A 26,039-nucleotide genomic window follows, 5' to 3' on the forward strand; every position below is an offset into this window, starting at 1 on the left:
ACCACGGGCTTTGGGGAAGCCTTGCCCATGTGCTGAGAGCTGGCGCATACACGAGGAGACTGTGTGTGTGTGTGTGTGTGTATGTGTGTGTGCACGTGTGTGTGACAGCGACATCTCCAGCCAGCACGAGACAGAGAGCCTCAGGAAAAATCACCATGTTCGTTTTCCACCGTGTCTCGTCTGTCTCTGGCCCAGTGCTTGGCTCGGGCGTGGCCTGCGAAGAAACCCGCAGAAGGTACACTGCTTTGGTCTGTTTCTTTTCTTGTTTTTCGTTGTTTTCCTCCACTTGCGGTCTTCCACGCGCACAAAAATACCTCACAGGTCAGGGCTTCACCAAATCGCACGTCGGGAGGAACTCGGCCGTCACGCTGAACTCAGAGATGCCTCCGTGGGTGCGTGAGGGGTCTCGGCCTCCACGCGGGCCAGACTCCCGCGGGTCAGGGCGCTGTGATCTCAGCGGAAGGTCAGCTGAGAGTGGATCCAGTTGAACGTGGGTGCTGTTGCCGGACGCGTTTCATCATGTCGGTTCCCCGGGGTGGCGAGGGGCTAAGGGAGGGCCGCACCCGGGCAGGATTTCAGGGCCACCTGTGCGCTGACGTGTCACAGTCCCGAGGCCAGACGTCAGTACGCCCGGTATTTCAATGAAGAGGCGGTGTAAAAGACTTAAAAAAGGAGGTTGCCTGCCGTTCGCCCTCTCGGCCCGTGGGGAGGGCCCCCTGGCCTCGGTGTTGTTGCCGGAGGTCGGGGGTCACGTCACTGCTGCCAGCTGGTCTGGGAGTATTGCCCTGGCCCCCGCTCACCACCGCCTCCCCGCCTCGCACCCAGGGCAGCAGGGGCCACGGAGGGCGGTCACCGGAGCCCGAGGCCCACGGGACTCGCAGACTTTACAGTGGGCCCGGCTCCAGTTCTGCGCCGTGTTTTGACCCGTTTCGGGGGCAGTTGCTACAGGAGGCACAGAATGGGCACCGTGAGTTGCCTCCTATGTTTATTCAGTTCGTTCTGCTAGAATCCTTTGGCCAGATGTCCCTTCAGCCCAGGCTGCGTGCTCTCATCGATCCCGTCCCACAGGCCGAGCCTCCAGAAGCCTGGCGCCGCGTGGGGCCAGGGGTGGGGAGAGAACCCCTCTCTTCCCAGCTGGGCCCAGGGAGCCAGCCGATGTGTCTCGTCTTTGCCAACCGAGGAACGTCTCTGGCCTTGCTGGCACCCCTTTGCTCTGATTGCAAGTCGGGCAGAAAGCGAAGAAAACTGCCTGAGAGCGACAGTCAAAAGCAGGGATTTGTGTGCAAAGTGGGTAACTAGGTTAGTTTTAAAAAAAAAGTCTCGGGATTAAATTTTTTAATTGTGATGTTTTAAGTGGCCTTGATGGACGTGATTGGGACATCTGCCAAAACGGGGTTTTATAGTGTTAAGGAAGGACAGTAAGAGAATTTCCAGGTACCCTAGAAGTCCGAGCAGCAAGTTCTCTTGTGGTCCAGGGCCCCGGGGAGGGCGCGGGTAGGAATCTCGCACCAGTTCTGCTTCTCGGGCTCTTGCGCGAGAGCCGTGAAGAGATGGTCGCCTAGGCGGTTATCTCTACGTGGTTCTGTAAGCTGTTAGCCAAACAGAGTTGTAATGGGGTTGTATTTATAGGCACCTAGAAAGAAGACACAAGCACCTGGTAGGCCAGGATGAATCCATTTATTTTAACAGGTAGAGCGCGTAGCCCTTCCTGAGTTCCCTAGATAGCTCTTGGGCTTTAGATAAACCAGGAGAATTAAGGTTTGATCCCAGACCCCAAAGCCAGCCTCCGGCCTCCTCCCCTGCCTCATTTTGCCGTTAGTTTTTTTTCTTCCCCACCCCCTGCCCCTTCCCCAGCGAGGGCCATTCAGAAACCGCCAGGGTGGTCCGAGAAAAGCCAAGAACGTAGTTTGGCCTGCTGTTCCCCCTCGCGGTTACTCTCCCACCTGTCGGTGGGTAAAGAGTGCTTTGTTCATCCCTCATCGCGGAAGCGCGTCTCATCCCGTCTGGGTAATCGCCTGTACGTGGCAGCAGGGTGTCCCCTTTCTCCGAGGGCAGTGCTCCGGTGCAAACCTCGCTCAGCCGAATCCACCGAGGTTGTGCTGTTGAGTCCTGGGCGGCGAATGCAGTAAGGAGTTCTGATCACCGTCACCCGCCGCCATCACCCTGTGGCCATGGGCTGCAGTCACCCTCACACAAGGAAAAATGTCAGGACCTGAGAGAATGATTTGGAACCCCCCCCCCCCCCATCCTTGGCAGGCTGGTTTGTGCGGGCCATTTCCCGTGCGTGGGGAAGTCTGGCAGCCGTGATGCCTGCCGGTTCCCTCGAAACCACGTGTGCAAGACTTGACCCCCAAATCAGCCTTGTTGCTGGATGCACCTGTCACGGCTCTGTCCGCCTTTGTGCCAGGAATACGTTCTAACTTCCAGGTGATTTGAAGTCAGTCTTAAAAGTAATAGACTAAAATGAGTAAAATACAGTAGCTATTTGTTCTGAGCCGGAGCTGGACAGGTGTGGGAAATTTCCGTATAGTGTATGAAAATTTCACCATGCAGGGAAATGATTTTCCACTGTATCTCGTCTTCTACGATAAAAAAAAAAATTCTTCAAAATTGTACTGTCGCTGTAAGATGATTCAAAATATTGTTACTGCAAAATCCTTCTTCAAAATTGTACTGTTGCTGTAAGATGATTCAAAATATTGTTACTGCAGAATCCTTCTTCAAAATTGTCGCTGTAAAATGATTCAAAATATCATGACAATAAATTACATCAATTTGTAGCCTATTAAAGTGCCCTCCAACATGATGGTGGTTAACGGGTTTTCTTTTGTGTGTGTGGAGTGTGCAGACAGTGCTTTTCGCTAACTGGGTTTGGTCTTCTTTTGGAGCTCTGGCTCCTTAAAGGAACGTATGGGTCAAAGCTATGAAAGGTCCAAGCGCTAATAAGGTAGCATGCGGTGATGTCATGGATCCTGCTGGAAGTTACGAGACTCCTAGGTCAGAGACAAAGGACAGGTTAATGCAGCACCAGCAGGAGCATTTTTTGTTTGTTTGTTTGTTTGTTTGAGAGAGTGTAAGTGAACAAGAAAAAGGGTCAGAGAGAGAATCTTTTTTCATTAATTTATTTAGAGAGAGAGAGAGCATGAGCAGGGGAGGGACAGAGAGAGAGGGAGAATCTTCAGCAGGCTCTGCGCCTTCAGCACAGAGCCCAACGCGGGGCTTGAACTCACGAACTGTGAGATCATGACCTGAGCCGAAACCAAGAGTCAGGCGTTTAACCGACTGAGCCACCCCAGGTGCCGAGAGAGAGAGAGAGAGAGAGAGAGAGAGAGAGAGAGAGAATCTTAAGCAGGCTCAACGCTCGGTGTGGAGCCCAACACAGGGCTGCATCCCAAGACCCTGGGATCATGACCTGAGCCGAAATCAAGAGTTAGACGCTTAGCCGACTGAGCCACCCAGGTGCCCCAGTGGCATTTTACTTTATCGGCATTTACACGGACTCCCTGGGCCCTCGTACCTCTAGGGCCCCATGAAGAGGGCCAGGTGGTCCCTGCACGGGCAGCAGGCTGCATTGCAAGAGGAAACCCAGGCTCAGGAAACCTGAGTCTTACGATGACCGGTAAGCCCGCCTGACTTTGGCTCCAAAGAGAGACACTGTGTCTACCACCCAAGACCATTTACCGCACCAACATCCTTGAAAAGACATCTGGAACTGAGGGTGTGCCTAGCTCACAGGATGTACTGGAATCCAAGCGACCCTTGGCGAGTGAAGAATTGGCAGTTTCTTTACCTGGGTCCTTAGTCTTGAGACTGGATGTCGTGCTGCACTGGTGGTGATTTTGTCTCCTGGGAATGTTTCTTTGTGAGGAGGTACTGATCGAAGCATCCCAGAGGTGAGTGGCCCTCTGGATGTGAGGCAAGCTTGCACAGGAAGCACAGGAAGGCAGAGTGAAGGGCTGCGTGTGCGCCTGTAGTCCTTGGGGTGGGAGAGACGGCCCTGGACTTACCTTTCACGGCTCAGTTCCCGGGCTGCTTCAGGCTTCGGGCGAGTTCTCGTGGCCACCAGGTCTGATGTGCCGGGGACACGGGGAGGCTGAGAACGAGTGCTGACTGTCCTGGTGTCTTACCGGAAAATGAAACCCCTTTTTACGTGATGAGAGAGCACGTATACTGATTTTACAAACATGGGCTGCCATTTTCTTATGACCCTGATGCTACAAGGGATGACACTATCATCAGGGAACAAGGTGGTTTGGGCCAAGGTGTGCTGGTGCCCCAGCCGTGGGGATTTGTGGTGTTTGATTTGTGGTGGTTGCTGGTTTCTATGCTGTCCCTACTCCCGTCACGGCCAAGTTCAGGCTGTCAACATGGTATCCCCGCATCTGGAGCTGGGAGGCGATGGCGAGGTCATGAACAAATGACTCCGGCCTCCTGGGCCACGTGGGGCTGAAGCGCTGGGGAAATCTGGCCCGGTTTTCGGTTCTGTGATCGAAGCAGTAACAACAGGAACAGCTGCCGTTTATCGTGTGCTCGCCATGTACTAGGTGCTGTTCCAAGGACCGTATTCTTTATAACCTTCCGTTTTATGGACAAAGCAACGGAGTCACGGAAGGGTGAAGTAACTCTCCAGACACGAAGTACCCAGAAAACTGAGGCAAGACTTCGCCCCAGGCCGAGTCTCACCCAGCGGGAGCTGTTGCATCCCTGTGGCCGCTGGGAGCAAGAACTTGCCTTTCAGTGGCTTTGTTCAGGAGGGCCACTTGGCCGGAAGCACTCATTGCGAGGGGTAGGAGGGGCCTGCCGCTGCTCTCTCTTGGAGTCTGTATGGGTTTCTTATTGTTCTGGAATAACCAAACGTAGTGGCCTAAAACAACACAAATCTGGGGGCGTCTGGGTGGCTCAGTCGGTTAAGTGTCTGACTCTTGATCTCGGCTCGGGTCACAATCTCACGGTTGGTGAGGCCGAGCCCCGCGTTGGGCTCTGCACTGACAGCGAGGAACCTGCTTGGGATTCTCTCTCTCTCTCTGCCCCTCTCCTGCTTGTGCGCACACATGCTCTTTCTCTCCCTTGAATGTAAGAAAACACACACACACACACACACACACACACACACACACACAAATTCGTCATCCTACGGTTCAGGAGAAATGGGCTTTATGGAGCTCAGATCAGGGTGTCAGCAGAGCCGAGTTCCTTCCAGAGGCGCTAGGGGAGAATCCGTCCCTTGCCCTTCTTCAGCTTCTAGAGGCCGCCCACACTCCTTGGCTTGTGGCTCCGTTCTCTGAAGTCTGTTGTCACACCTTCTCTCTCCCCACCCCTCCCTGCTTCTTTCTTGTTCGGCCCCACGTAGGATTACATTGGGCACGCCCATGCGGTGTAGGATAATCCCCTCGTCTGGAGACCCTTCACCACATCTGCAAAGCTTCTTCTGCTTATAGGATAAACTATTCATAGGTTCTGGGGATTAGGCCATGGACATCTTGGTGGGGGAGCACTACTCAGCTTACTACAGAGTCCAACAAACTTTTCAGATGGAATGAAAATATCAGGGGATCATTAGGTGCATTTTCTTCAAGCATTGCTAAAAGTGGACTTTGCATTTCCCCTGGATTGAAAACGGAAGTGCTTCATATATAAACACGACATGGCCAGGGCGCCTGGGTGGCTCAGTCAGTTGAGCATCTGACTGCGGCTTAGGTCATGATCTCGCAGTTTGTGAGTTCGAGCCCCGCGTCGGGCTCTGTGCTGACAGCTCGGAGCCTGGAGCCTGCTTCGGATTCCGTGTCTCTCTCTCTCTGCCCCTTCCCCATTCATGCTCTGTCTCTGTCTCTGAAAAATGAATAAACATTTAAAAAAAAAAAAAAAAGTGACGTGGCCCACGGATCCTGGGTGTAGAAACACACCAGAATTGGTCGTACTCTGTGGGAGAAAAGTAAGTCAGTGGTCTGGGCCAGGAGAAGTCCCAGGTCTGTGACACTTGTAGGAGAAGCCCTGGTTACCTGGATGGTCCCGGCAGCCTGAGGCACTTCCATCACTTGGTTATATTCATGCCCCTCCCACTGATCCCGGCCCTCGAGGACAGGCGGCTGTGGGCCCCGAGCTGCCCACGGGACCTTTGTATTTACACATATAATCTCACTACAGGGAAAACTTAGCTGAAGATGTCAATTTATATTATTTATCCTTGCCTGATTTCTTATTCTGAACATGGTTCTCCCTAGAATCTGATTTTGGCTGGTTAGGCATTTAAAACCCCCAGAAGCAAGTGTTTCTGCCTGGATTCGTTTCCATTTTCCATCCTCGCGGAGTGTTCATAAAGGCCTGGGCTTGTCTTATGCAACCGGCAAAGAAAGGCCGACCTTTGTGTCTGTGTTCTGTGGTGAACAGAACTTCCAACGATGACGTGTTTAGAGTCCAGGGAGGAGCTCTCTGCAGGGCGATGGCTGTTCCTTCTTTTCGTGGAGCCTTAAGAGGTAGGCTGCCGGGGGGCGCCTGGGTGGCGCAGTCGGTTAAGCGCCCGACTTCAGCCGGGTCACGATCTCGCGGTCTGTGAGTTCGAGCCCCGCGTCAGGCTCTGGGCTGATGGCTCGGAGCCTGGAGCCTATTTCCGATTCTGTGTCTCCCTCTCTCTCTGCCCCTCCCCCGTTCATGCTCTGTCTCTCTCTGTTCCAAAAATAAATAAAAAAGATTAAAAAAAAAAAAAAAAAGAGGTAGGCTGCCGATAGGCTCACAGCTGGCGAGAGGAAGCATCATCAGGATTAGAGACGAGATCTGATGCTAACTAGCAAGGGAGAAAGGCTGGGGTGCATACGTGATCGCCATTTCATGCCCAGATAGGGAATGACCCTGAGTCCACGCACGTGGTAGCCCTCTGGTGCATAGTAAGCTCAAGGCCAGGATGGCTTTGGGGTCAAGAGCCCAGACTCAAGTTCTAACTCAGGCTCTACCACTTAATTGCTCAATGACCTTAAGCAAAGTTTGTTCCCGCACACGTTAAAAAATGGGGATCACGACGGAACTTGCCTTATAGGCTTGTTGTAGGATTGATCGAATTAGTCCAAGAGTTTAGAGCTCTTAGTTGCTAATAAGGGTGAGAGGCTCTAGGACTTAGTTGATCTTTCCATTGGGAAGAGCAAAAAATAAATTACAAATGGATTAAATGGAAAAAACAATACAAACATAAAAAGTTGCAAAGACCACATATATAATAAAAAAACCATAAAGTAAAATATTGGTAAATTCGAATATACAGTAGTGGATTTACAGTACTTTAGGTTCAAAAACAGTATAAGGAAAAGGTAAATGATAAACTGGAAGTTTGCAATGTGTTTGAGAGGGAAAGAATATCCTTCATATATTAAAAAGTCTAAAAAAACTGAATGCATACATCAAGAGAAATAGATATATCAAGTAATACATGTAAAAGGAAGTTCTGTTTTTTTCTTACAAAGATTGCAAAGAAATCATAGTGAAATCTGTAATATTTAGTGTTGGTTAGCAAGCAAGAAAACTTGCTGTTAATGGAAGTGTGTTGGTTTAATTTTTTTGGAGGCAATTTGAAAATACGTTCCAAGTATCATCCACATCCAGAAACTTAGAAGACATATGAGAAATAACACAGCATTATCTCTAAAAAGCGTTAAGGTGATAACCCAAATTCCCAACCAGAGGGTAATGCTTAAAATTATCTAGTTCTTGGATGGGATAGCTTCCAAGTGTATTTAATGACCTTAAACCTCAGAAAGCTAAGGGGCCCAAACGGGAACACAAAGACATACCTAGTACACGCTCAAATTTGGAAAAATACATGGGTAGGTATATCCATATTAAAAAGCATGGAAAAAAAAAACATCTAAAAGGAAAAAATCATATTAACAGTAATGATCTTGGGATGGGAATTATTTTTTATCACAAAATAGTTTTCTGTATTTCACAACTTTTCTGTAACTTCTTCAAAAGGGGGAAAAAAAGTGATATTGGAGAGCTTTCATTGATCGATGTCCTATGCCTTGGCCAGTCCACTGGTTCGGGTCCGCTTTCCTCCACAGAGATTTCCAGACCTCAGGTCTTCGAGGCAGGCATAATAATGCACTCTGCTAGGTCACCTGGGGTCATCTCACTGTAAAAACACGCCTGCCTCGGGGCTTCCCGGGGGAATCTGATGGCAGGTGGCCTGTGCACGGGGACCGCTGCGTGGGCAGCGCGCTGCGGCCCGCGCGCAACCGCACTACAAGCGTCCCGTCCCCGCGGCGTGTGAGCGCCGGAGCCCAAGCGGGCGCGTTTCCCACGTCACTTTGGGGCTCTCCACCCCGGGGAGAGAGGCCAGAACCGTGCCTCGAATGCGCTTTGGTGTCATCAGGTGGCTAACCTCCGGCCACAGCGCGCCCCCCACTCCAAGCTGCCACCTTCCCAGGTGTATCTTCCTTTATGTACCCCTTTTCCAGGGGCTCCTGCATCATCAATGGGAAACCGTGCACTTTACGAACCACCTCGACCCCTGGTTCCCAACACAGCTGAAAAGATGACGTTTCGGGCAAAGTGGCGGTAAAAGTCAAGATATTTACCCTCACACTCTAGCCAGGGACCTTTCTAGGGACACCCCGTAACTTGATCAAGCCCAGAAGGGGCAAAAAGTGCACCTCGAGCCAGCCAGGAGTCGAACCTAGAATCTTCTGATCCGTAGTCAGACGCGTTATCCATTGCGCCACTGGCCCTGTAGCAGCCCAACCCTCCCTGTGATGTAGATCACCCTTCGCGCAGCTTCCACAGGTTCCCCAGCACTGGCGCAGCATTTCCGCCCCCGGGGACGCGGCGCCCGCCCACGGCTCTCACCGCTCCTCCTTTCCCCAGCAAGCGCCCTCCGCCAATCCACAGCCGCAACGTCACGGCGCTCCCCGGCGCGCTCCAATCCGCGCGCAGTACAGCTTCTCTAGCGGGCGCGGGCGTGCGCACAAGTTTGTCCGCGGCCGCCTCCCGTCCGCTCGGGTCGAATGGGGCGGGGAAAGGGGTGGGGCGAGCCGGGCGCTGCGGCCGCGGAGCTGGGTGAACGGTAGCGCCGTGGAAGAGGCGGCGGCGCGGGGCGGAGCGGGCGGAAAGAGGAAGAAGGAGCTAGTGGTGCACGATGGCGGCGACGACCTACGAGCGGCTGAAGCTGTGAGTCCCGCGGACCGAAGGGGCCTGAGGGGTGGCGGGCGGGGCGGCAGGTGCGGGCCGCCGCCTCGGGCAGGGCTCCGGAGTCCCGGGGCTGCGGGCCGGGTGTGGGAGCCCCTGGCACCCCTCGCCTTCCCTGCCCGGCGCGGCCCGTCCTGGAGCTTGTAGCTTGCGGCCGCCCGAAGGCCCCGCTGGAGTCGCCACAGGCCCGGGAGCCCGAGGATGACAGTCTCGCCGGCCTTTCTTCGCCCCGCTCGGCCTCAGCGCCCACGGCGGGAGGGCGAAGCTGCAGACCGGCTTCCAGCGAGCCCGGGTCGGCGTTGTGATGCGACAACCTCGGGCCGTGCTGCACCCCACCCACTTTGTGTGTTGGAGAGGTGGCGGCTAAATTTATCTTTATCGCTTAGTAGAGGAAGAGAGAAGTTTTTTGTGTTGTTGTTGTTTTTTTCTTGTTTAATGGACCCATGACCGCACGTTAGAGTCCACACGCAAATGGACAAACCTTTAACTGGGCATCAAAGCCCGCCTGACCAGCCTTCAGGACGCAGGAAAAAAGAACCGTCAAATACTCTTGAGATCCTAAAGGGTTTACCTGGTTTCAGCTATTGTGCAACTCAAGCACGAAGCAGGTTAAGTTCGTGTTGACAGCCAAAGGCTGTTCTCGAGAATTTTGGCAGTGCAGGTGGACTTTTCCGTAAAGCCAAGTTCTTGAGGCTTTGAGAAATAGGCTCTGGTTGTTAAGGTTGTAAATTGAGTGTTTGTAGGTTCTTTTGGCTTGCCCTGGATAAATAAAAAACACACATTTCCCTTAGCATTACCGTGAGCTCTTTGGTTCTTTTGCGTCTGAATAACTTTTCTTCTACTTTGTGCTTCATGCTTTCCCTCTAGAATGAAAGTCCACTTGCCCTAGTGTGAGAATGTCCTTGGCCTCAGAAGCTAATGCCATTTGGGGGAAGCTTACCTATCCCTAAATGAGTTAAAATACCTTGGGACTTAGGCAGAGGTATCACATTTCCTTTGGAGGGATAGGAGGACATCCAAATGTGGTTTGGGCACTTCCTCTGCTCCCTGGAACCTCAAACTCACATAACTTTCTGGAAGGTTCAATTTAAAGTTAGGGATGCAAAAGTGGGAGTGAGGTCATCTACTCGACATGAGGTATTTTGCAGAAAAGGTGATTCCTTTCTCCTCAGCCCGCTCCCTTTGCCCCTTTTGTGTACTGTAATTCTCTTTGGAAACCTCAGCTGCACACTTCCCTCCACATTCTCCTTGTCAGGTTTCCTTATTCTCTCCCAGTTCCCCCTTTGCAAGGTGATCACCTTGTTGGTGAATGAATCCAGCGAAATGTCTGAAATGTCTTTGACTCCGGTACTGGCTGGGCGGGTGTCACGTGTTCTCGGCTGGCTAACTGGGCTATTGTTGACTATCTGAAAGTCACCAAAGGGTTTAATACGATCCTACGGCAGGTCTCAAATGCGGTCAAGCAATAGGGAGCCTTGGCTTGTTGCAGCTCAGGGTTAGGTCAGGGAATGCAGTTGAGTTTGTGGCAAAGATTGAATGGGATGGAGAACTGGAGAACTCTGATGATTGCCTATGTGTTGTCAAGGAGGCACTAAAGTCACCAGTACGATCTCTTAAAAAAAAAAAAAAAAAAAAAAAAAAAAAAAAAAGGCTCTATATCCATAAAAGAGAAAGGAAATTTGGCCCTGAAGTGGTGGGGATGATGCTTTTGTATTGATTTTTATAGAAGTGGAAACTGTGAATTTGAGTGAAAAAGTAAATCTGGGGTTATGTGAAAGTCACTCCTTGATTTGTTGGACCTCAACGTTATACCTCCCTCCCCCCCAACAAAAGTTTTGAGCGCTTGTGTCAATGTGAAGCCACCATTTTTTGTGTGTGTGATTTTTGCATTTCTTACCAAGAAGTTCGTGAGTTGGAGTCTTTGGTCTTAATCCTTCTTTTTGGCCCTTTCTGCTCCAAGGCATGCTGTTCAGGGTTTTTAAATGTGGCCTCTGACCTAAGGGATGGTTTTTTTAGATGCATTTGGGAGTGGCAGTAGTTTCTGACCCATGTAAGAATTAGTAGAACATAATAGCCATTTTTATTTAAAAACTATTTTAATTTTTTTAATGTTTATTTATTAAAAAAAATTTTTTTTTCATGTTCGTTTATTTTCAAGACAGAGAGAGACAGAGCATGAACGGGGGAGGGGCAGAGAGAGAGGGAGACACAGAATCTGAAGCAGGCTCCAGGCTCTGAGCTGTCAGCACAGAGCCCGACGCGGGGCTCGAACTCACGGACCGCGAGATCGTGACCTGAGCTGAAGTCGGACGCTTAACCGACAGAGCCACCCAGGCGCCCCTAATGTTTATTTATTTTTGAGAGAGTGAGAGAACACAAGCAGGGGAGGGGACAGAAAGAGGGAGGCACAGAATCCAAGGCAGGCTCCAGGCTCCGAGCCGTCAGCACAGAGCCGGACGCAGGGCTTGAACCCATGAACAGTGAGATCATGGCCTGAGCCGAAGTCGCAGGCTTAACCGACTGAGCCACCCAGGCATCCCAGACATAATAGCCATTTTTAAAAGCATACCTATAGATGTTTCAAGAAAGATCCATACAAGAGGTGGTTTGATTATTTATTACAAAGCTAGTGCTAGTGCTCAGTCTGTTACAGTATCGAAGTGCTGGGGATTTTAAAGAATAATTTGTTCTGCAAGTATCTCACCCATTTGCAGTCTGTCTCTGTCCTGCTATGGCGTTCACCTCGCCCTGGTTTTATCCTCTGCTCCCCTGCTTACAGTCCCCAGTTCCATCTTGCCTATAGGGCTGAGCCCACATTTCCTAGTCATCTGGGTCTGGTCTCTTCCCAAGCTGTCCCTTAACCTTATGTCCCCTAATTGCCCAATGCATTTTTCCCCCTTCCACCACACTTGGCCACCCTCGTTTAGCCTCAGGGTTGGGCTTATTTATTTTGATCCTTCTACCCAAATGCCTTCTCCCTCTCTCCCCTCTTTCCATGCTGATCACATCCATGGGCCCATGGTAGAGCTGAGAGACGGCAGACTGTGTTAGTCAGAAGAGACGGAGAATCAGATGGTGACCTTGTTCACATGCTTTATGTTATGGCCACGTTACTTAATCTCTGGATCAGTTTTTCATCTGTAAAATGAGCACAGAACTACCTCACAGGATTATCATAAAGACTGAAAGAGTGTAAATGTAATTAACAGAGACTCACTTTCTCTAAGAAGGCTTTCCCCGCGTCTTTCCCTTCACGGAGCTCCCATGACAGTCTGCTGTCATGGAGACCGGACGCCAAATGTGCATCTGGTTTGCACCTTCTACCTGTTAGGATTGACAAGCGGTAGATTATTATCTCACGGACGGGAGGGCTGAATAAGTCTGTCGCGCTGTTTGAACCTCTCACTGCCACCTGGAAATGATGAAATCCCTATAGTGCATATTCTTTGTTGCAGATAGGTAGAACATATTAGAAATGCCTTAACGTTGATTCTTGGCTAGTCCTCGGTACCAAGCATAAAGCCTTGTGCAGAGAGACCCTCCTTGAATCACCTGAGTACATGAACTTGGCAGTGTAGAGTGTAGATGTAAGAGTAGACGTACGATGTAAGAGGGAGATATCACCAGCATTCAAAAAGAACCCAGCCTGGGGTAATTTGGGATGTATTCTGTTGAAGTAGCAGCAGCTGAGGTCATTCCATGTATATGATTGTCTTTCCAGTGCCTCTGAAGTCATAGGTTGATGTATATCCTCTGTCATCGTTGGAGATGGAGATCGTTGCCCTTGGCGAGCCATGCCACGGCAGAACTGGCCTTGGAACACAGCAGGCCCAGAGTCCAGAGATCTTTCCATTACACTGCATTATTCAAATTACCTTTTTTTCTTATCAGATTGCTTTCACTTTAGTCCTTGGATGTGCCTGGTATAGAAGCGAGTCACTTAGGTTTGAAAACAGCTGACGTGTCCATTTGGATTTTTAATATAGAAAACAGAATGTTGATATATTCAGAATTTAAAATTCTTTTTTTAAATGTTATTATTTAAAACAAATTTTTTTAATGTTTATTTTTGAGAGAGAGAGAGAGTGCAAGCGGGGAAGGGACAAAGAGAGAGAGGGAGGTACAGAATTCAAAGCAGGCTCCAAGTTCTGAAGTGTCAGCATAGAGCCCAACGCGGGGCTCAAACCCACAAACTGTGAGATCATGACCTGAGCCGAAGTTGGACACCCAACCGGCTGATTACCCAGGTGCCCCTTTTAATGTTATTTTTGAGAGAGAGAGAGAGAGCGCGCGTGCACGCAAGCCAGGGAGGAGCAGAGAGAGAAGGGGGCAGAGGATCTGAAGCAGGCTCCGTGCTGACAGCAGAGAGCCGGATGTGGGGCTTGAACTCTTGAACTGTGAGATCATGACCTGAGCCAAATTCGGGTACCCTTGACCTGAGCCAAATTAGGACCCTTAACCGACTGAGCCACCCAGGCACCCCTAAAATTCTTTTTACACATCCAGGCCATTCTAAATAATCTACCTTGTGACTCCTTTTTCTTTTCAAGTTACTGGTGTGAACATGAGTAATGTTAAACAATGAAAAAAGTGAAATTATGACATGATTACAACAGAAATCCACTCTTGGAAACATTTAAGGCACTCCCTGCCCCCCCGCCCTTTAAGAGGTCAACTGAAACAGGTGTAAGACAGGAAATCCTTTAGAAAGTGAATTCGGCTGCAGCTTGCCTCTGGAGAAACACTGTTGCCTTGGTTAGCAGGTCCCCTTTCTTCTGAAAAGTTGGCCACGGTTGTGAGGTCAGTGGGGCAGATGTGATGCAACCCTGAACAGATACGAACTAAGCTGCACGGCGAGGAAGACACAGGCAGTCTGCGCAATACAAGGAACCATCAGCATATTCACACATCTTTTTGTAAGGAGGGATGGAGGGAAGGGAAGGTTATAAATTTGGGCACGGGTAAGCGGAGTTTGCATCCAAGGTGTTAGTTGGGTTGGGGTTCAGGCTAGAGTGTCTAAGTTAGTGCTAGGCTGCGTCACATCACTTGCTGCTTGTTTTAACTGCGTGTTCCAGAGCCTCACATCCAGCCTACTGAGTGCAAACTCTCTGAATGTGGGGTCTGGGAATCTGCGTGTTTAACTAGCTGTCCCAGTGGTTCTTACGCACACTACAGGGTATTTGGGGGCCGTGTGAAGCAGAGTGAGAACTGAAGCACACCGGTTGGTGAGTAGAACAGCATTCTTTGGGAGGCTTGGGGCCCTGGAAGATTTTGCTGTAGATCAGAGCTTTGCAGTAGATTAGAGCTTCAGATTAGGCGGCAGTTAGACCTGGGCCTGTGAAGGAGTCCAGTTTGGGGAGATAATGGGTTTTCGGATGTGCAGAAAATAGGAGGGACCTCAAGGTTCTGAGGAAGAAGATGGAACTAAAATGAATTAGCTTCCTGGAAATATCAACTCTTTGGGATCGTGTTGGGCTCCTGGGTTGTCTGGGATGAACCTGGGTTCTAAGAGAGGTCCTGAGCAGGGGCTCAGTGAGGAGGAAACCCCGGGGCCCAAAGGGCAGATGGATGAGGGGTGGTGGGAACACCTTCTGGGTGTATGTGTAGTGGGCTCAGAGGACCGACCCTCTTTACTGTCTGAGTTCTTACTTCTTGCCAGCCAGATCTAGTAAAATGTTACTCCTGTATGCTTGGAACGAGAGATGGGGTAATTTTGATTATGAGGATTTTGATTTCTTTATATAAGATTGTTGAGAATATGTTTTTTTGCTACAGTTTTGTGACATGACAGTTGACGTGCTTCTGCGCAAGTAGAAACGTTATTTTAAATTGTGCTAAAATATACGTAGGATTTATCGTCTTAAGCGTTTGTAGGTATACACGGGTCAGTGGCATTCACATCGTTCAACCATTCCAGCCACCCATCTCCAGAACTCTTCATCTTGCAAAGCTAAAACTCTGCACTCATTAAACAGCTCTCCATTCCTCCTCCCCTGGGCTCTGGCAGCCACCGTTCTACTTTGTATGTGTGTGAGTTTGGCCCCTGTAAGTACGGTGGAATCGTCCAGTGTTTGTGCCTTTGTGACTGGCTTATTTCCACTTGGCGTAACGTACTCAGCGTTCCTCCATGTTATAGTATGTGTCAGGATTTCCTTTCTGAGGCTCAACAATACTCCATTTTATGTATCTGCTACGTTTTGCTTCCCACTCATCCGTGGATGGACGCTGGGGTTGCTTCCACCTTTTTGGCTGTTACGAGTACTACTCCTGGGAGCATGGGTGTGTAAATATCTCTGCGAGACCTTGCTTTCAGTCCCTTTGACTGCATACCCAGCAGTGGAATTGCCGGGTCATAAGATACTTCTCTTTTGAATCTTTCCGAGAGATCGCCGTGCTGTTTTCCCACAGTGGCCACACCGCTTCATGTTCCCACCAGCAGCACACACTGTTCCAGTTTCTCTACATCCTCACCAACACTTGTTTTGTTTCTCGTACTAGCTATTCTAATGGGTGTGAGGTCAGCAAATGGTAATATTTTGGAAGTGGGCTAATTTTGCCCTCTGGTTGTGACAGGATTCTGAAAAGGTTAGTCGTTGCCTGGAAATGTCACCGTTACGGGGGGAAAGGGGGATGTTTTCAGACACGAGAAAATCATATTGCCAACTCTGAAAAAAAAATATTTTGTGTTTATGTTATAATTAAATCTGTTGCTTTTAAAATTTGGCAAGGGTAGTTTTTAAAAAGCACTCTTAAGAGCTCGTGAATCCCAGTTGGCTATAAGATTAAATGCATTTCTGTTAAGTATAATAGAATTGCCTTCGTTGAGTTCAGCTTGTAGTCCTCTGAATTTTCTTTTTTATCTCATATGTGGGCAGCAATCTATGAAAGCAAAACAGTCAGCCAAATGAAAGTCGTCAAAAGAGGAAGTAATTATTATTTATAAAGTATTCTGCTTTTTCGATGTATCTTCCAGAATACGTATCATCTTACTAGAGAGCAGAACTCAGGGTGGAAAGAACCGAGGTAGTTGTCTTGTTCAGTTAGAGTTTTTGGTTCATGCCTGTGGGATTCGGACCACCTCACCAGACAGCGTATATTGGACCAGAGCAATTTTGAGCGTATGGTATTACTGCGAACTTCAGACATTTCATACCATCCGCATAGTTAATGACCAGATAACCTTCTTGGATGGAGTCTTCTTGCCTCGACTTGCAAAATCTAGTTCGTAGAAAAAGTGACGTGAGAGAGTTTAATGAAATGAGAGACTTCACAGCAATTGAGGGCCATTCTTTTGGCTGTAGAGAGAGGACCGTCTCCCAGATTTTCGGTTATCATGGAGTCTTCTGTCTCGGCGTCCATATATTTATTAGGTTGAGAACTCAGTGTAGCCTGTCGACTGGTTAATTTGGAAAAGCTCCGGGCGAGATGGTCAGCGGCGACTCTTTGTGGACTTTCTGATCCGAGAGCCACCGCTTTTGCTCCCCCTTGTCCTCCCGTTAGTGATACTGTGCCCTCCAATCCACTTAACGTTTGACCTGTCAAGATCTTTCCTTAGCTAGGAGAAAGGAAAACAGTTTTTCAAATCCTTTTTACTCCCCCCCCCCCCCCCCGAGCCAAAGAAAACTTGAGTTAAGCACCATAGAAAAAACCCCAACCTGATGTAGGTATTTGCTGACTAATTACGTTATATTCTCTAAGAATACCGAGGGAGCTTCTGCTGTCTTCTTGTGCGAAATACCACGGGGAACGGACAAGCAGAGTCCTTGTCTGCAGAGACTTGGTGGTCTGTTTGGTGGAATTCTGAAAGGAAAAATGATAATGAAACCGCGCACGTCAGCAGAAATTGCCCACCGGATGCTTTACTCCAGTGTTTCTGGTGGTTAGTGCTGGAGAGCCGCAGTTAATTTCACTCGCTTTTGAAATGAAACCCCTGGAGCATAAAACTTACCAAATACAATTTACTGGGTAAAGCTCAGATACTTCAGGTCAGTGTCAAGGCCAGTGAGAGAAGGGCGGGAAGAGGCAAAGAAGAGGAAGACAGCAGAGGAACGTGTAGACGTCTCTGAGTTGAGACGACACCCGCTGGGATCCTCGGTGGGGTTCTGAGTCCCCACGCATCCTTACTCTTGGAAATGCCCACCAGCTGGCGGTCACTGTTCATACCTACATCGCTGCAGTTCGTAAGCCGTTCTCGAGAACGTTGTCCGAGCAGGCTGGTGGCAGCACCGGCGGCTTGGATTCTGGCAGCATCCTCTGAGAGGCAAGATCCAGCAACGGTCCGAGCACCATTGGGCCAGAACTCTCTGTCTTGATCCACATAACTCTTATTTTTGTTTTTGCTGTTTTAACACATTTTTAAACTTAAATTTTTATTTTAATATAATACCTGTCTATGGCTCAAAAGTAAACAGTACACAGAGCTTATAATAAAAAAGAGAGCACCCTTCTGGACTTCTAATTCCCACTGTCCCAGAGACCTCGACTTTCAACGTTTTCATCTCTCTCTTTTGGTATTTTACTCCGCATTTTGTTTTTCAAGATTTTATTTTGGGGATGGGGAGAGGCAGAGGGCAAGAGAGAACCTCAGGCAGGTTCCATGTCCAGTGGGGAGCCTGGTGTGGGGCTTGATCTCCAAACCCCAAGATCATGACCTGAGCCAGTCAAGAGTCAGACACTTAACCGATGGAGCCACCCAGGCGTCCCACATGACTTTTTTTTTTTTTTTTAACGTGCCTGTTGCTAATTAATCTTCACTCCCTGTGACAGCAATAAGATTCCTCTCAAACACGCTGGGTAACTATGAACTCAGTTTCTTCCCTGAGATTTACCTCTGGGAGCCCAGTACCCTGTGCTGTAATCTGTGGACTAGTTTTTCTTTAGGCCTGTTGCATAGCTGTTGTTCTGGACAATACCTTTGTTCAGAGAACTTCTTCTGCTTCTTTCCTGTTTTGGATTCTCAGTCTAACTCATTCCATTTTGGTGAAACAAACTTTCCCTTCTTTCTAAGAGTGAATGAAAGGAATCTTTTGAGATGTTGCACATCAGAATGTTTTCCTTCTATCCTCATGCTTATTCGACAGTGTGGGTGACTATAGAATTCTCAGTCAGAAATTATTACCCTGTAGAATTTTATTTTATTTTTTTAATGTTTATTTATTTATGAGAGAGAGACAAAGTTGTGAGCAGGGGAGGGGCGGAGAGAGGAAGGCACGGAATCCAAAGCAGGCTCCAGGCTCCGAGCCGTCAGCACAGAGCCCGACGCGGGGCTCGAACCCACGAACCGTGAGATCGTGACCTGAGCCGAAGTCGGACGTTTAACCGACTGAGCCACCCAGGCGCCCCTTTTTTTTTTTAATTTTTTTTTAATGTTTATTTGTTTATGAGAGAGAGACAAAGTGTGAGCAGGGGAGGGGCAGAGAGAGAGGACAGAATCTGAAGCAGGCTCCAGGCTCTGAGCCGTCAGCACAGAGCCCATATCCTGTAGAATTTTAAAGACCTGCTGTTGAATAGTCCAGTGAGTGTGCTGTTGCTGGATAATCCAGTATTGTGGCTGTTGAATATTTCCATGCTTCTTTCTCTTAATTTTTTTTTTTTTCCTGGTAACTTTTGGATTGTCTCTATGGTGTTTAGAAGTTTGATGCTTACTGTGCCTTTGTGTGTGTGTGTGTGTGTGTGTGTGTGTGTGTGTGTGTGTTTCCGTTTGGGGTTTTTTGTTTTTTTTTTCTTTGAAATATTTTCTTGCTTCTTTTTCTTGTGTGGTCTTTTGGAATTCTTGCTGTGAATGTATTTGGATATCCTGGATCAGGCTCCTCTTTCTCTCTTTCCCCTTCCCTCCCCCCCCCCCTCCCTTCCCCTTCCTCCCTCACCCCCTTCTTCCTTCCTGTGCTTTCCTGTTTTATAGCTCTTATCTTTTTATTCTGTTCTCATGGAGAGTTCTTCAGTTTTATCTTCCAGCCTTTCTGCTGAATACTCAAATTATTATTTCTGCTCTCAGTCCAAGAATATGTTCTTGCTTTTTTTATTTTTGGATAACAGTTTATTTGGGCTTTTCTTTCTTTCTTTTTTTTTTTTTTAATGTTTATTTATTTATTTTGAGAGAAAGAGCACGAACAGGGGAGGGGCAGAGAGAGGGAGAGAGAGCTCCAAACTGTCGGTGCAGAACCCGACGCAGGGCTCCAACTCATGAACCGTGCGTTCATGAACTGAGCCCAAATCAAGAGTCAGATGCTTAACTGACTGAGCCACCCAGGCGCCCCTGTTCTCCCTTTCTGAACGTGCTTTTTTTTGGTCCCTCTGTCATGAATGCGATGTCTTCTTTCTGAGGCTCTCGCTTATAAACGTGTTTTGAAGTTACAGTCTGTTCCCGGCATAGTTTGTTTATCCAGTGTTCCTTTTCTGTTTGTTTTGGACTCTGTCTTATGTGATGGAAGCTTTTCCTAGTATCTGATGATCCTTGGTTGTCATTTCATGTTGAAGAAGGAAATTGATTGGAGGGTCTGCTTGTGGGTCAGGACATTTCAACTGGTGGCCTTCGCTGTAGAGGGATTGCACAGGAACTCAACTCTTTGATGAAGCCACAGGTCGCAGCTGCCGGTCTGTGCTTTCGGGACAAGTTGATTTAGAGGTGGTGTCAAAGCTCCTGTGGGGGCTCAGGGAGAGGGGTGATGCGAACTGGTCCACCGGCTCTCTGGGAGTCTGACAGAGGAAGAGGGTTGGATGATGTTCCCAGTCTGTGGGTGGACCCTGTCCATGTCTCCTGGTTTCATCTGGCTGTCTCACCCTGGTCCTCAGCTCTGCTGATGAGTGGAGGCCAGAGAGCATCTTCCGTTAACTGTTCTAAGCATTCAGTCCCAGAGTCGGCGAGAGCAGGCGCCTGCTGTAGGCTCTCGGCCCATAGGTGATTGGACTCTGCTGATTGGTGAGTCAGGCCATTTCCAAGCACTGTCTGTCTTCCAGACCTGCATTCGAATGGCTAGTGTCTGCCCCACGGCCTGCACCCACCTGTCGGTACCCCTTAGACTCCGTGTTCTCAAAGAATATCTGGGCTTTTTTTAATGGAGGGTTTTCACTCTTGGAAATTCATTTCACTGTACTTCAGTTAAAATTTTAATTTGTTGATCTCATTTCAGATGTGTCTGTCTAGACTGGAAGCGTTATATGTGATATTTTTCATATTCTTATAAAAATTGTCAAGTAGCAAGGTGTAACCAGCACTTCATGCTGTCTTAAAGCCAACGTTGTCTTTTGTACTAAGAGCTTTTTTCTTGTTATAGACTCATACCTACAAATAAGAAAGACATTCATAATTTTCATTCTCATTCTGTATTCTGGAATATTTGATAAATCAGAGGTCTGTTTTATGTGGTCTTCATATTTGGGGGTATATATTTAGTAGGACGTACTTTGATTCCAGCATCTACCTATCAAAGCTAAATTGTTCAGATGGGGTACATGTGGCAAAGATATCAGTACCTTCCGTTGTATTATGTCTTTAAAGTGTGAATTGAATACCTTTTCTGGGCCTGTGTCACCATCCTGTCAAGAAAGTTTGCAACTTTTCTCCCTTCTCTCTTAAAGGATGTTTTTGTTAATAGTAAAAAGTTGTTGTCTCTGTGAGTCAGCCCTTTTATTCTTTGCAAAAGTACTTCGCAAATGCCCGCTTAATTCTCGCTGTTCTGTGAGGTAGTGACGGTCAGCGTTTGCAACCCCAGGCTGGATGAAGGGTTGATGTCCCGGGGCAGCGATGGGTGGGGGCAGGGGGCTGGCGGCATTCACCCCAGGTGAAGGTGACGATGGGAGTTACTGAGACCCACGTGGGCAGGACAGCAGAGGAGAGGCCGTCTGCCAGGAGGCGGTGGTGAGGGGCCATAGTTACAGGGCGACTTGGGGTCGTACGGGGATGTGTGGAATTTTCCCTTTTTCCGTGACCTTAGGCACTGTGCCTGGTTGTAAGTAGCCCATTGGTTACTGAGGGCCTACGGCTCTTTCCAGGTGGGTGGCTTCATAAACCTGTTTGCACCACCCGTCTGCCTTCCGCTGCTGGTCTCTGTGGGCCCTTTTGCCCTGTCACGTGCCCCTTGCTCAAGCCCGTGGCCTGAAAGCAGCCCGGCCCGGACGGAGATGTCCTGTTGACGGAGATCCCTTGTCTTTGTTCACAGCCGCCAGGAGCGTTTTTACGTTTCATTTAATCCTCAGGAGGATTGATCATCTGCCCCGCATCCCCACCTTGGCCAAGTCACCCTAGATTTATTAATTTATTTTTTATAGCAGTTCCCTCTCAAATCACTGAATTACTTCCTTGCGCACTGATTGTCTCCCATTAGAATGTAGGCTCTGTGAGTCAGGGACTCTGGACTGGTACCCAGAACAAGGGCTGGCAGGAGGTAGACACTCGGAACTTGGCCAGCAGTACGTCGCTGGTAGCGGGCAGGGTCAGGGGCAGAACCGCTGTATTTTTGACTGCAGATCTTGAGGCCTTTTCAGTGCGATGCTCCTAACACAGTGCTCTTCTAAAGTGTTGAAGGTAGTGTTTCGATCAGAGGCTTATGGTCAGTTATGTGAGTGCTGGTTTTTGATTTTCCATCCCGACGAGGCCTCCATGTGTGTGTTGACTGACCGTGCTTCTGGGGGGTTGCTTTGCCACTCCTGGGACGAGAACAAGTCACAGGTAGTTCACTTGATGGGGAGGCAGCGTTGGCAACAGACTGCTCCTTGTCAGTGCTGGAATCATTATTTTAAAAGTAAGACCACAGAGGAGAGGTTCTTTGTTGTTCCTCAGATACTGGAGGTGGGACAGGAAGTCTCAGGATAGCGCCAGCAATTGTATGAAAGTATTTCACGGGGCTCTCTCAGGTCCTAAGCCTGTTTAAGCCTCAAAGAATGCGGTAGAACACCCGTGCTGCACGGGCAATCACAGGGTTTAGAGTGTGGAGATTGGGGACTCTTAAGAGTGAGGCTCCGCAGAAAGGCATCTGCTTTGGAGACAGAACTTTCTTTGAAGGCTTTTTTTCTTCTTTTTCTAATGTTTATTTATTTTTGAGAGAGAGAGAGAGAGAGAGAGCAAGCAGGGGAGGGACAGAGAGAGAGGGAGGAGACAGAGAATCTGAAGCAGGCTCCAGGCTCTGAGCTGTCAGCGCAGAGCCCAATGCAGATTTCGAGCTCGCGAACCGTGAGATCGTGACCTGAGCCGAAGTCGGACGCTTAACCAACTGAGCCACCCAGGCGCCCCTCTTTGAAAGCTTTTATAAAGAAGTCTTGCTTTTGAGGTCTGTTTTTTTTTTTTTTTTATTAATTTTTTTCCTATTTGTTATTTTTACTCTGTTACCCACATCCTACTCACTCATGCTTGTGTAATTCTTACCACATGGTTAGGTCTTCAGTAAAGTTCTTGAATTACTCTTAGAGGGCGACTTACACTTGCACAAAACATCTGCAGGTAACTACCGGTGTGTTGGTTTTGTTTGGTTTAGTTTCAATGATTTAAGACTAGGTGACTACCCTGTGAGTAGATTGTCCGGAACTTTGTCATAGTCCTGTTGGTTGGTTTCAGGACTCTCACTTTTTTTTTTTTTTTTTTTTTTTAAATAGATTTATTGGAAGTACAAAGTTTCCTGACATATAGAGTAAATTCCATATATTTCAGGAGTACAGTTTGATCCATTTGGACTTATTTTTACACCCACAAAACCATCCCCAGTCTGAAGATAACGGACACCTCCCTCACCCTGGAAAGTTTTCCTCGTGCCGGCTCCGCCTTCCTTTCCCCCTCCGTATGAGTCAAACCCACAACTCCCCTGAGACCCAGCCACATTCCACCTCTAGGCGGTCACCCAGGAGAAACGGAGGGGAGGATACGTCTGCCTTAGACTTGTAGCAGGATGTTCATGGAACCTTTGTTAATATCCCAAACTGGAAGCAGCTCAGATGTCCACCAGCAAGTGAATGGGTAAAGAAGCTGTGATGTGTCCATCCACTGGAACGCTCTTCAGCATCAGGCCAAGGAAGGAACTGCTGTATTTCGTTTGAGTTGAAGACTGCCGTTTTTAAGGCAGATTTGTCTTCTTTGTTGCATTTTGCTTAATTTGTATTGAAATTGATTTTCATTCCCTTAGCAACTCCCCCCCCCCCCCCCCCGTCCAATGGAGGAAACTAGCCTAATATTAAAAAGTTGGTTATAGATGAAGTATAAAAGGATGTAAGTTGTGTTTGGCTACTTAAAGGTTGAGAACTTGTAGTCAGTAATGGTCAGTACAGTTTCTGTAATCCCACATAGCTTTTTTTTTTTATATATAAAAATTTTTTTTTAATGTTTATTATTGAAAGTCAGAGAGAGTCAGAGCCGTGAGCAGGGGAGGGACAGGGAGAGAGGGAGACACAGACTCCGAAGCAGGTTCCAGGCTCCGAGCTGTCAGCACAGAGCCTGATGCGAGGCTCGAACTCACAAACCTCGAGATCATGACCTGAGCCGAAATTGGATGCTTAACCGACTGAGCCACCCAGGCACCCCATTTAATGTTTGTTTATTTTGAGAGAGGGAGCATGCGAACAGGGGAGATGCAGGGAGAGCGAGAGAGAGAATCACAGTCCAATGTGGGGCGCAAACCCACAGCTGCGAGATCATGACCTGAGTTGCTATCAAGAGTTAGGTGCTTTACCAACTGAACCACTGAGGCATTTCTGTAATCCCACATAGTTTACACACCATCTGTATATGAGAGACGATGTCAGTGATGGTTGAATGGATTTGTATAAGATTTTTCATGGGCAGGGCAAGTGGAATAGAGGAAGTAGAGTTTAAAAGGAAAGGAAAAGGGGTGCCTGGGTGGCTCAGTCGGTTAGGCATCCGGCTTTGGCTCAGGTCGGGATCTCACGGTTCACGGGTTCGAGCACAGAGCCCAATGTCGGGCTCTGTGCTGACGGCTCGGAGCCCGGAGCCTGCTTCGGATTCTGTGTCCCCCTCTCTCTCTGCCCCTCCCCCACTCATGCTGTGTCTCTCTCTCTGTCAAAAGTAAACATTCAAAAAAATTTTTTAATGTGTTTCTTAGTATTTTTAGCTAATACGCCTTGCTTGCTAGGTGTCAGATGTAATTCTAAGTGCCTCTCACAGAAGCTCATTTTATCCTCACCCCAGCGTTGTTTGCTGTTGATAGGATCCCTATTTTATGAATAAGGGAACCGAAGAACAGAGGATGAGTAACTTGCCTGAGGTCACACAGCACACAGTCCGGTTCTGTAGACTGGTCCTGACTACCGCGCTACATTCTGCACCGTGTTGGATATAATAAATTAGAATTTATTATGATTTTCTTGTGGGAGTCAAGTGGGCCACCCCACCCCCCCCCCCCCCCCCCCCCCCCACCCCCCGCGAACCTCCTGAGCGTAATACACAAGGGAAAAGAGTTACACCTCATGTGTGAGGACAGCAGAACTGTTCTTCGGTAGCCGGGAAATCAGTGTGATGTCGGATGTAAGCACTGCTGAAATTCTTACAATAAGCAGCTTTTTAAAAAGTATTCCTATTTTTAGAAGTCTCCATTTTGTCTGGTTTAGGTATTTATGGCTTTACATTTCTTTTTAGGCACATCACACCTGAAAAATTTTATGTGGAAGCTTGTGATGACGGAGCAGATGACGTACTTGTCATCGATCGCGTGTCCACAGAAGTCACCCTGTCAGGTATTTCACAGCCAGGGGCCGAGGCGGCCGGCAGGACTTTGTACCGAAGTTGCCGGTGTGGTCATTAAAGTAAACGCCGCAGGGGTGTGGCTCCCGGAGCTGCGGCAACCCCTGCCACCTCGTTTGATTTTTATGCATTCATCTCAGGCTTCCTCCATTTCATGAAAAAGGAGGAATCGGCTTGAAAGTTTTCCCATCTGTAAGGCTTTAAAAACATAATTATCTCTTGACCCCGTTCCCTCATCTGTGCTCTAACAGGATTGGTTTTGTTGGTGTCTTACTTCCTTTCTAGCTGTAAGATTTAGGGTATTTGAGTGTAAGAAAGTTGATTGAACGTTAAGTGTGTGGAAATTTAACAGCTGCTTTTGATTTTGACAATATTCATGACCAAGAGGATAATTCAGTAAGTGGAAAATTATATATATATGCCATATATATATATATATATATGCCTAGATATGTGTCACTGACTAAAACTCACGTTTTAGGCAAGCAGTGTTCCTAAGCTGTATCTGTCTATATCTTGTCTGTCTCTCCAGTTATGTTTTGGTTTTGGTTTTGGTTCTCTGGGGTGTTGAAAACAATTTTTTTTCCCGATTGTATGGAACACTGATTTCTGATTACATGCGAAATAATTTCGGTGACTAATGTACCAGGTGGTATCACATTTAGAATGTCATATTTCAGTTGTTTAAATGTTCACCTCTACACAGAGTCTTCTGTATGTTTTTTAAGTATGATATTTGAGTAACCAAAGAGTAAGCATTCAGTAAACAGTATATATCCTTTGAGTGGAGAAAGTGAAATATGAAAATACAGAGGATAGTAAAGTTTAAGAAGGAGATGGCCATAAATTTCTATTTCCTTGGTTACCTGGTTATTTTGATAAGTACCATCCATAGTTTTTCTTTGACCAGATGGAATTAGAGGTCTGTTTTCGCTTGATAATTTGGCATTACCTATATCTATTAGCTGGTAGCTGCTTTCTTGAGAGAGTGTGAGCAGGGGAGAGAGGGGGGGGGGGGGGAGAGAGAGAGAGAGAGAGAGAGAGAGAGAGAGAGAGAGAAAATCTTAAGCAGGCTCCACAGTCAGCATGGAGCCCGATGTGGGGCTCGATCCCATGACCCTGGCATCATGACCTGAGCTAAAACCAAGAGTCAGATACACAACTGACTGAGCCAGCCAGTCTCCCT

General features: G+C 48.1%; 1 protein-coding gene and 1 non-coding gene across 4 annotated transcripts in view; one reads left to right on the forward strand and one right to left on the reverse strand.

Annotated features, from left to right (window-relative positions):
• Positions 1-8,641: 8,641 nt before the first annotated feature.
• Positions 8,642-8,714, reverse strand: TRNAR-ACG. The gene has a single exon. It is a non-coding gene; the product is annotated as a tRNA-Arg (tRNA).
• A 322-nt stretch (positions 8,715-9,036) lies between these two features.
• The window catches only part of SACM1L (SAC1 like phosphatidylinositide phosphatase), a 58,710-nt gene continuing 41,707 nt past the window's right edge, over positions 9,037-26,039 (forward strand). For 2 of the 3 annotated variants that reach the window (XM_042929075.1, XM_042929076.1), the window contains exons 1-2: positions 9,037-9,153; positions 24,749-24,846. In XM_042929075.1, coding sequence (XP_042785009.1) covers positions 9,122-9,153; positions 24,749-24,846 — 130 coding nt within the window. In that variant the 5' untranslated portion in view covers positions 9,037-9,121. Of the gene's footprint in view, positions 9,154-24,748; positions 24,847-26,039 lie in introns of those variants that run through there. The other variant, XM_042929077.1, reaches the window with a different exon arrangement.

This window comes from Panthera leo, chromosome A2 (assembly GCF_018350215.1).
Source record: "Panthera leo isolate Ple1 chromosome A2, P.leo_Ple1_pat1.1, whole genome shotgun sequence".
Taxonomy (NCBI): domain Eukaryota; kingdom Metazoa; phylum Chordata; class Mammalia; order Carnivora; family Felidae; genus Panthera; species Panthera leo.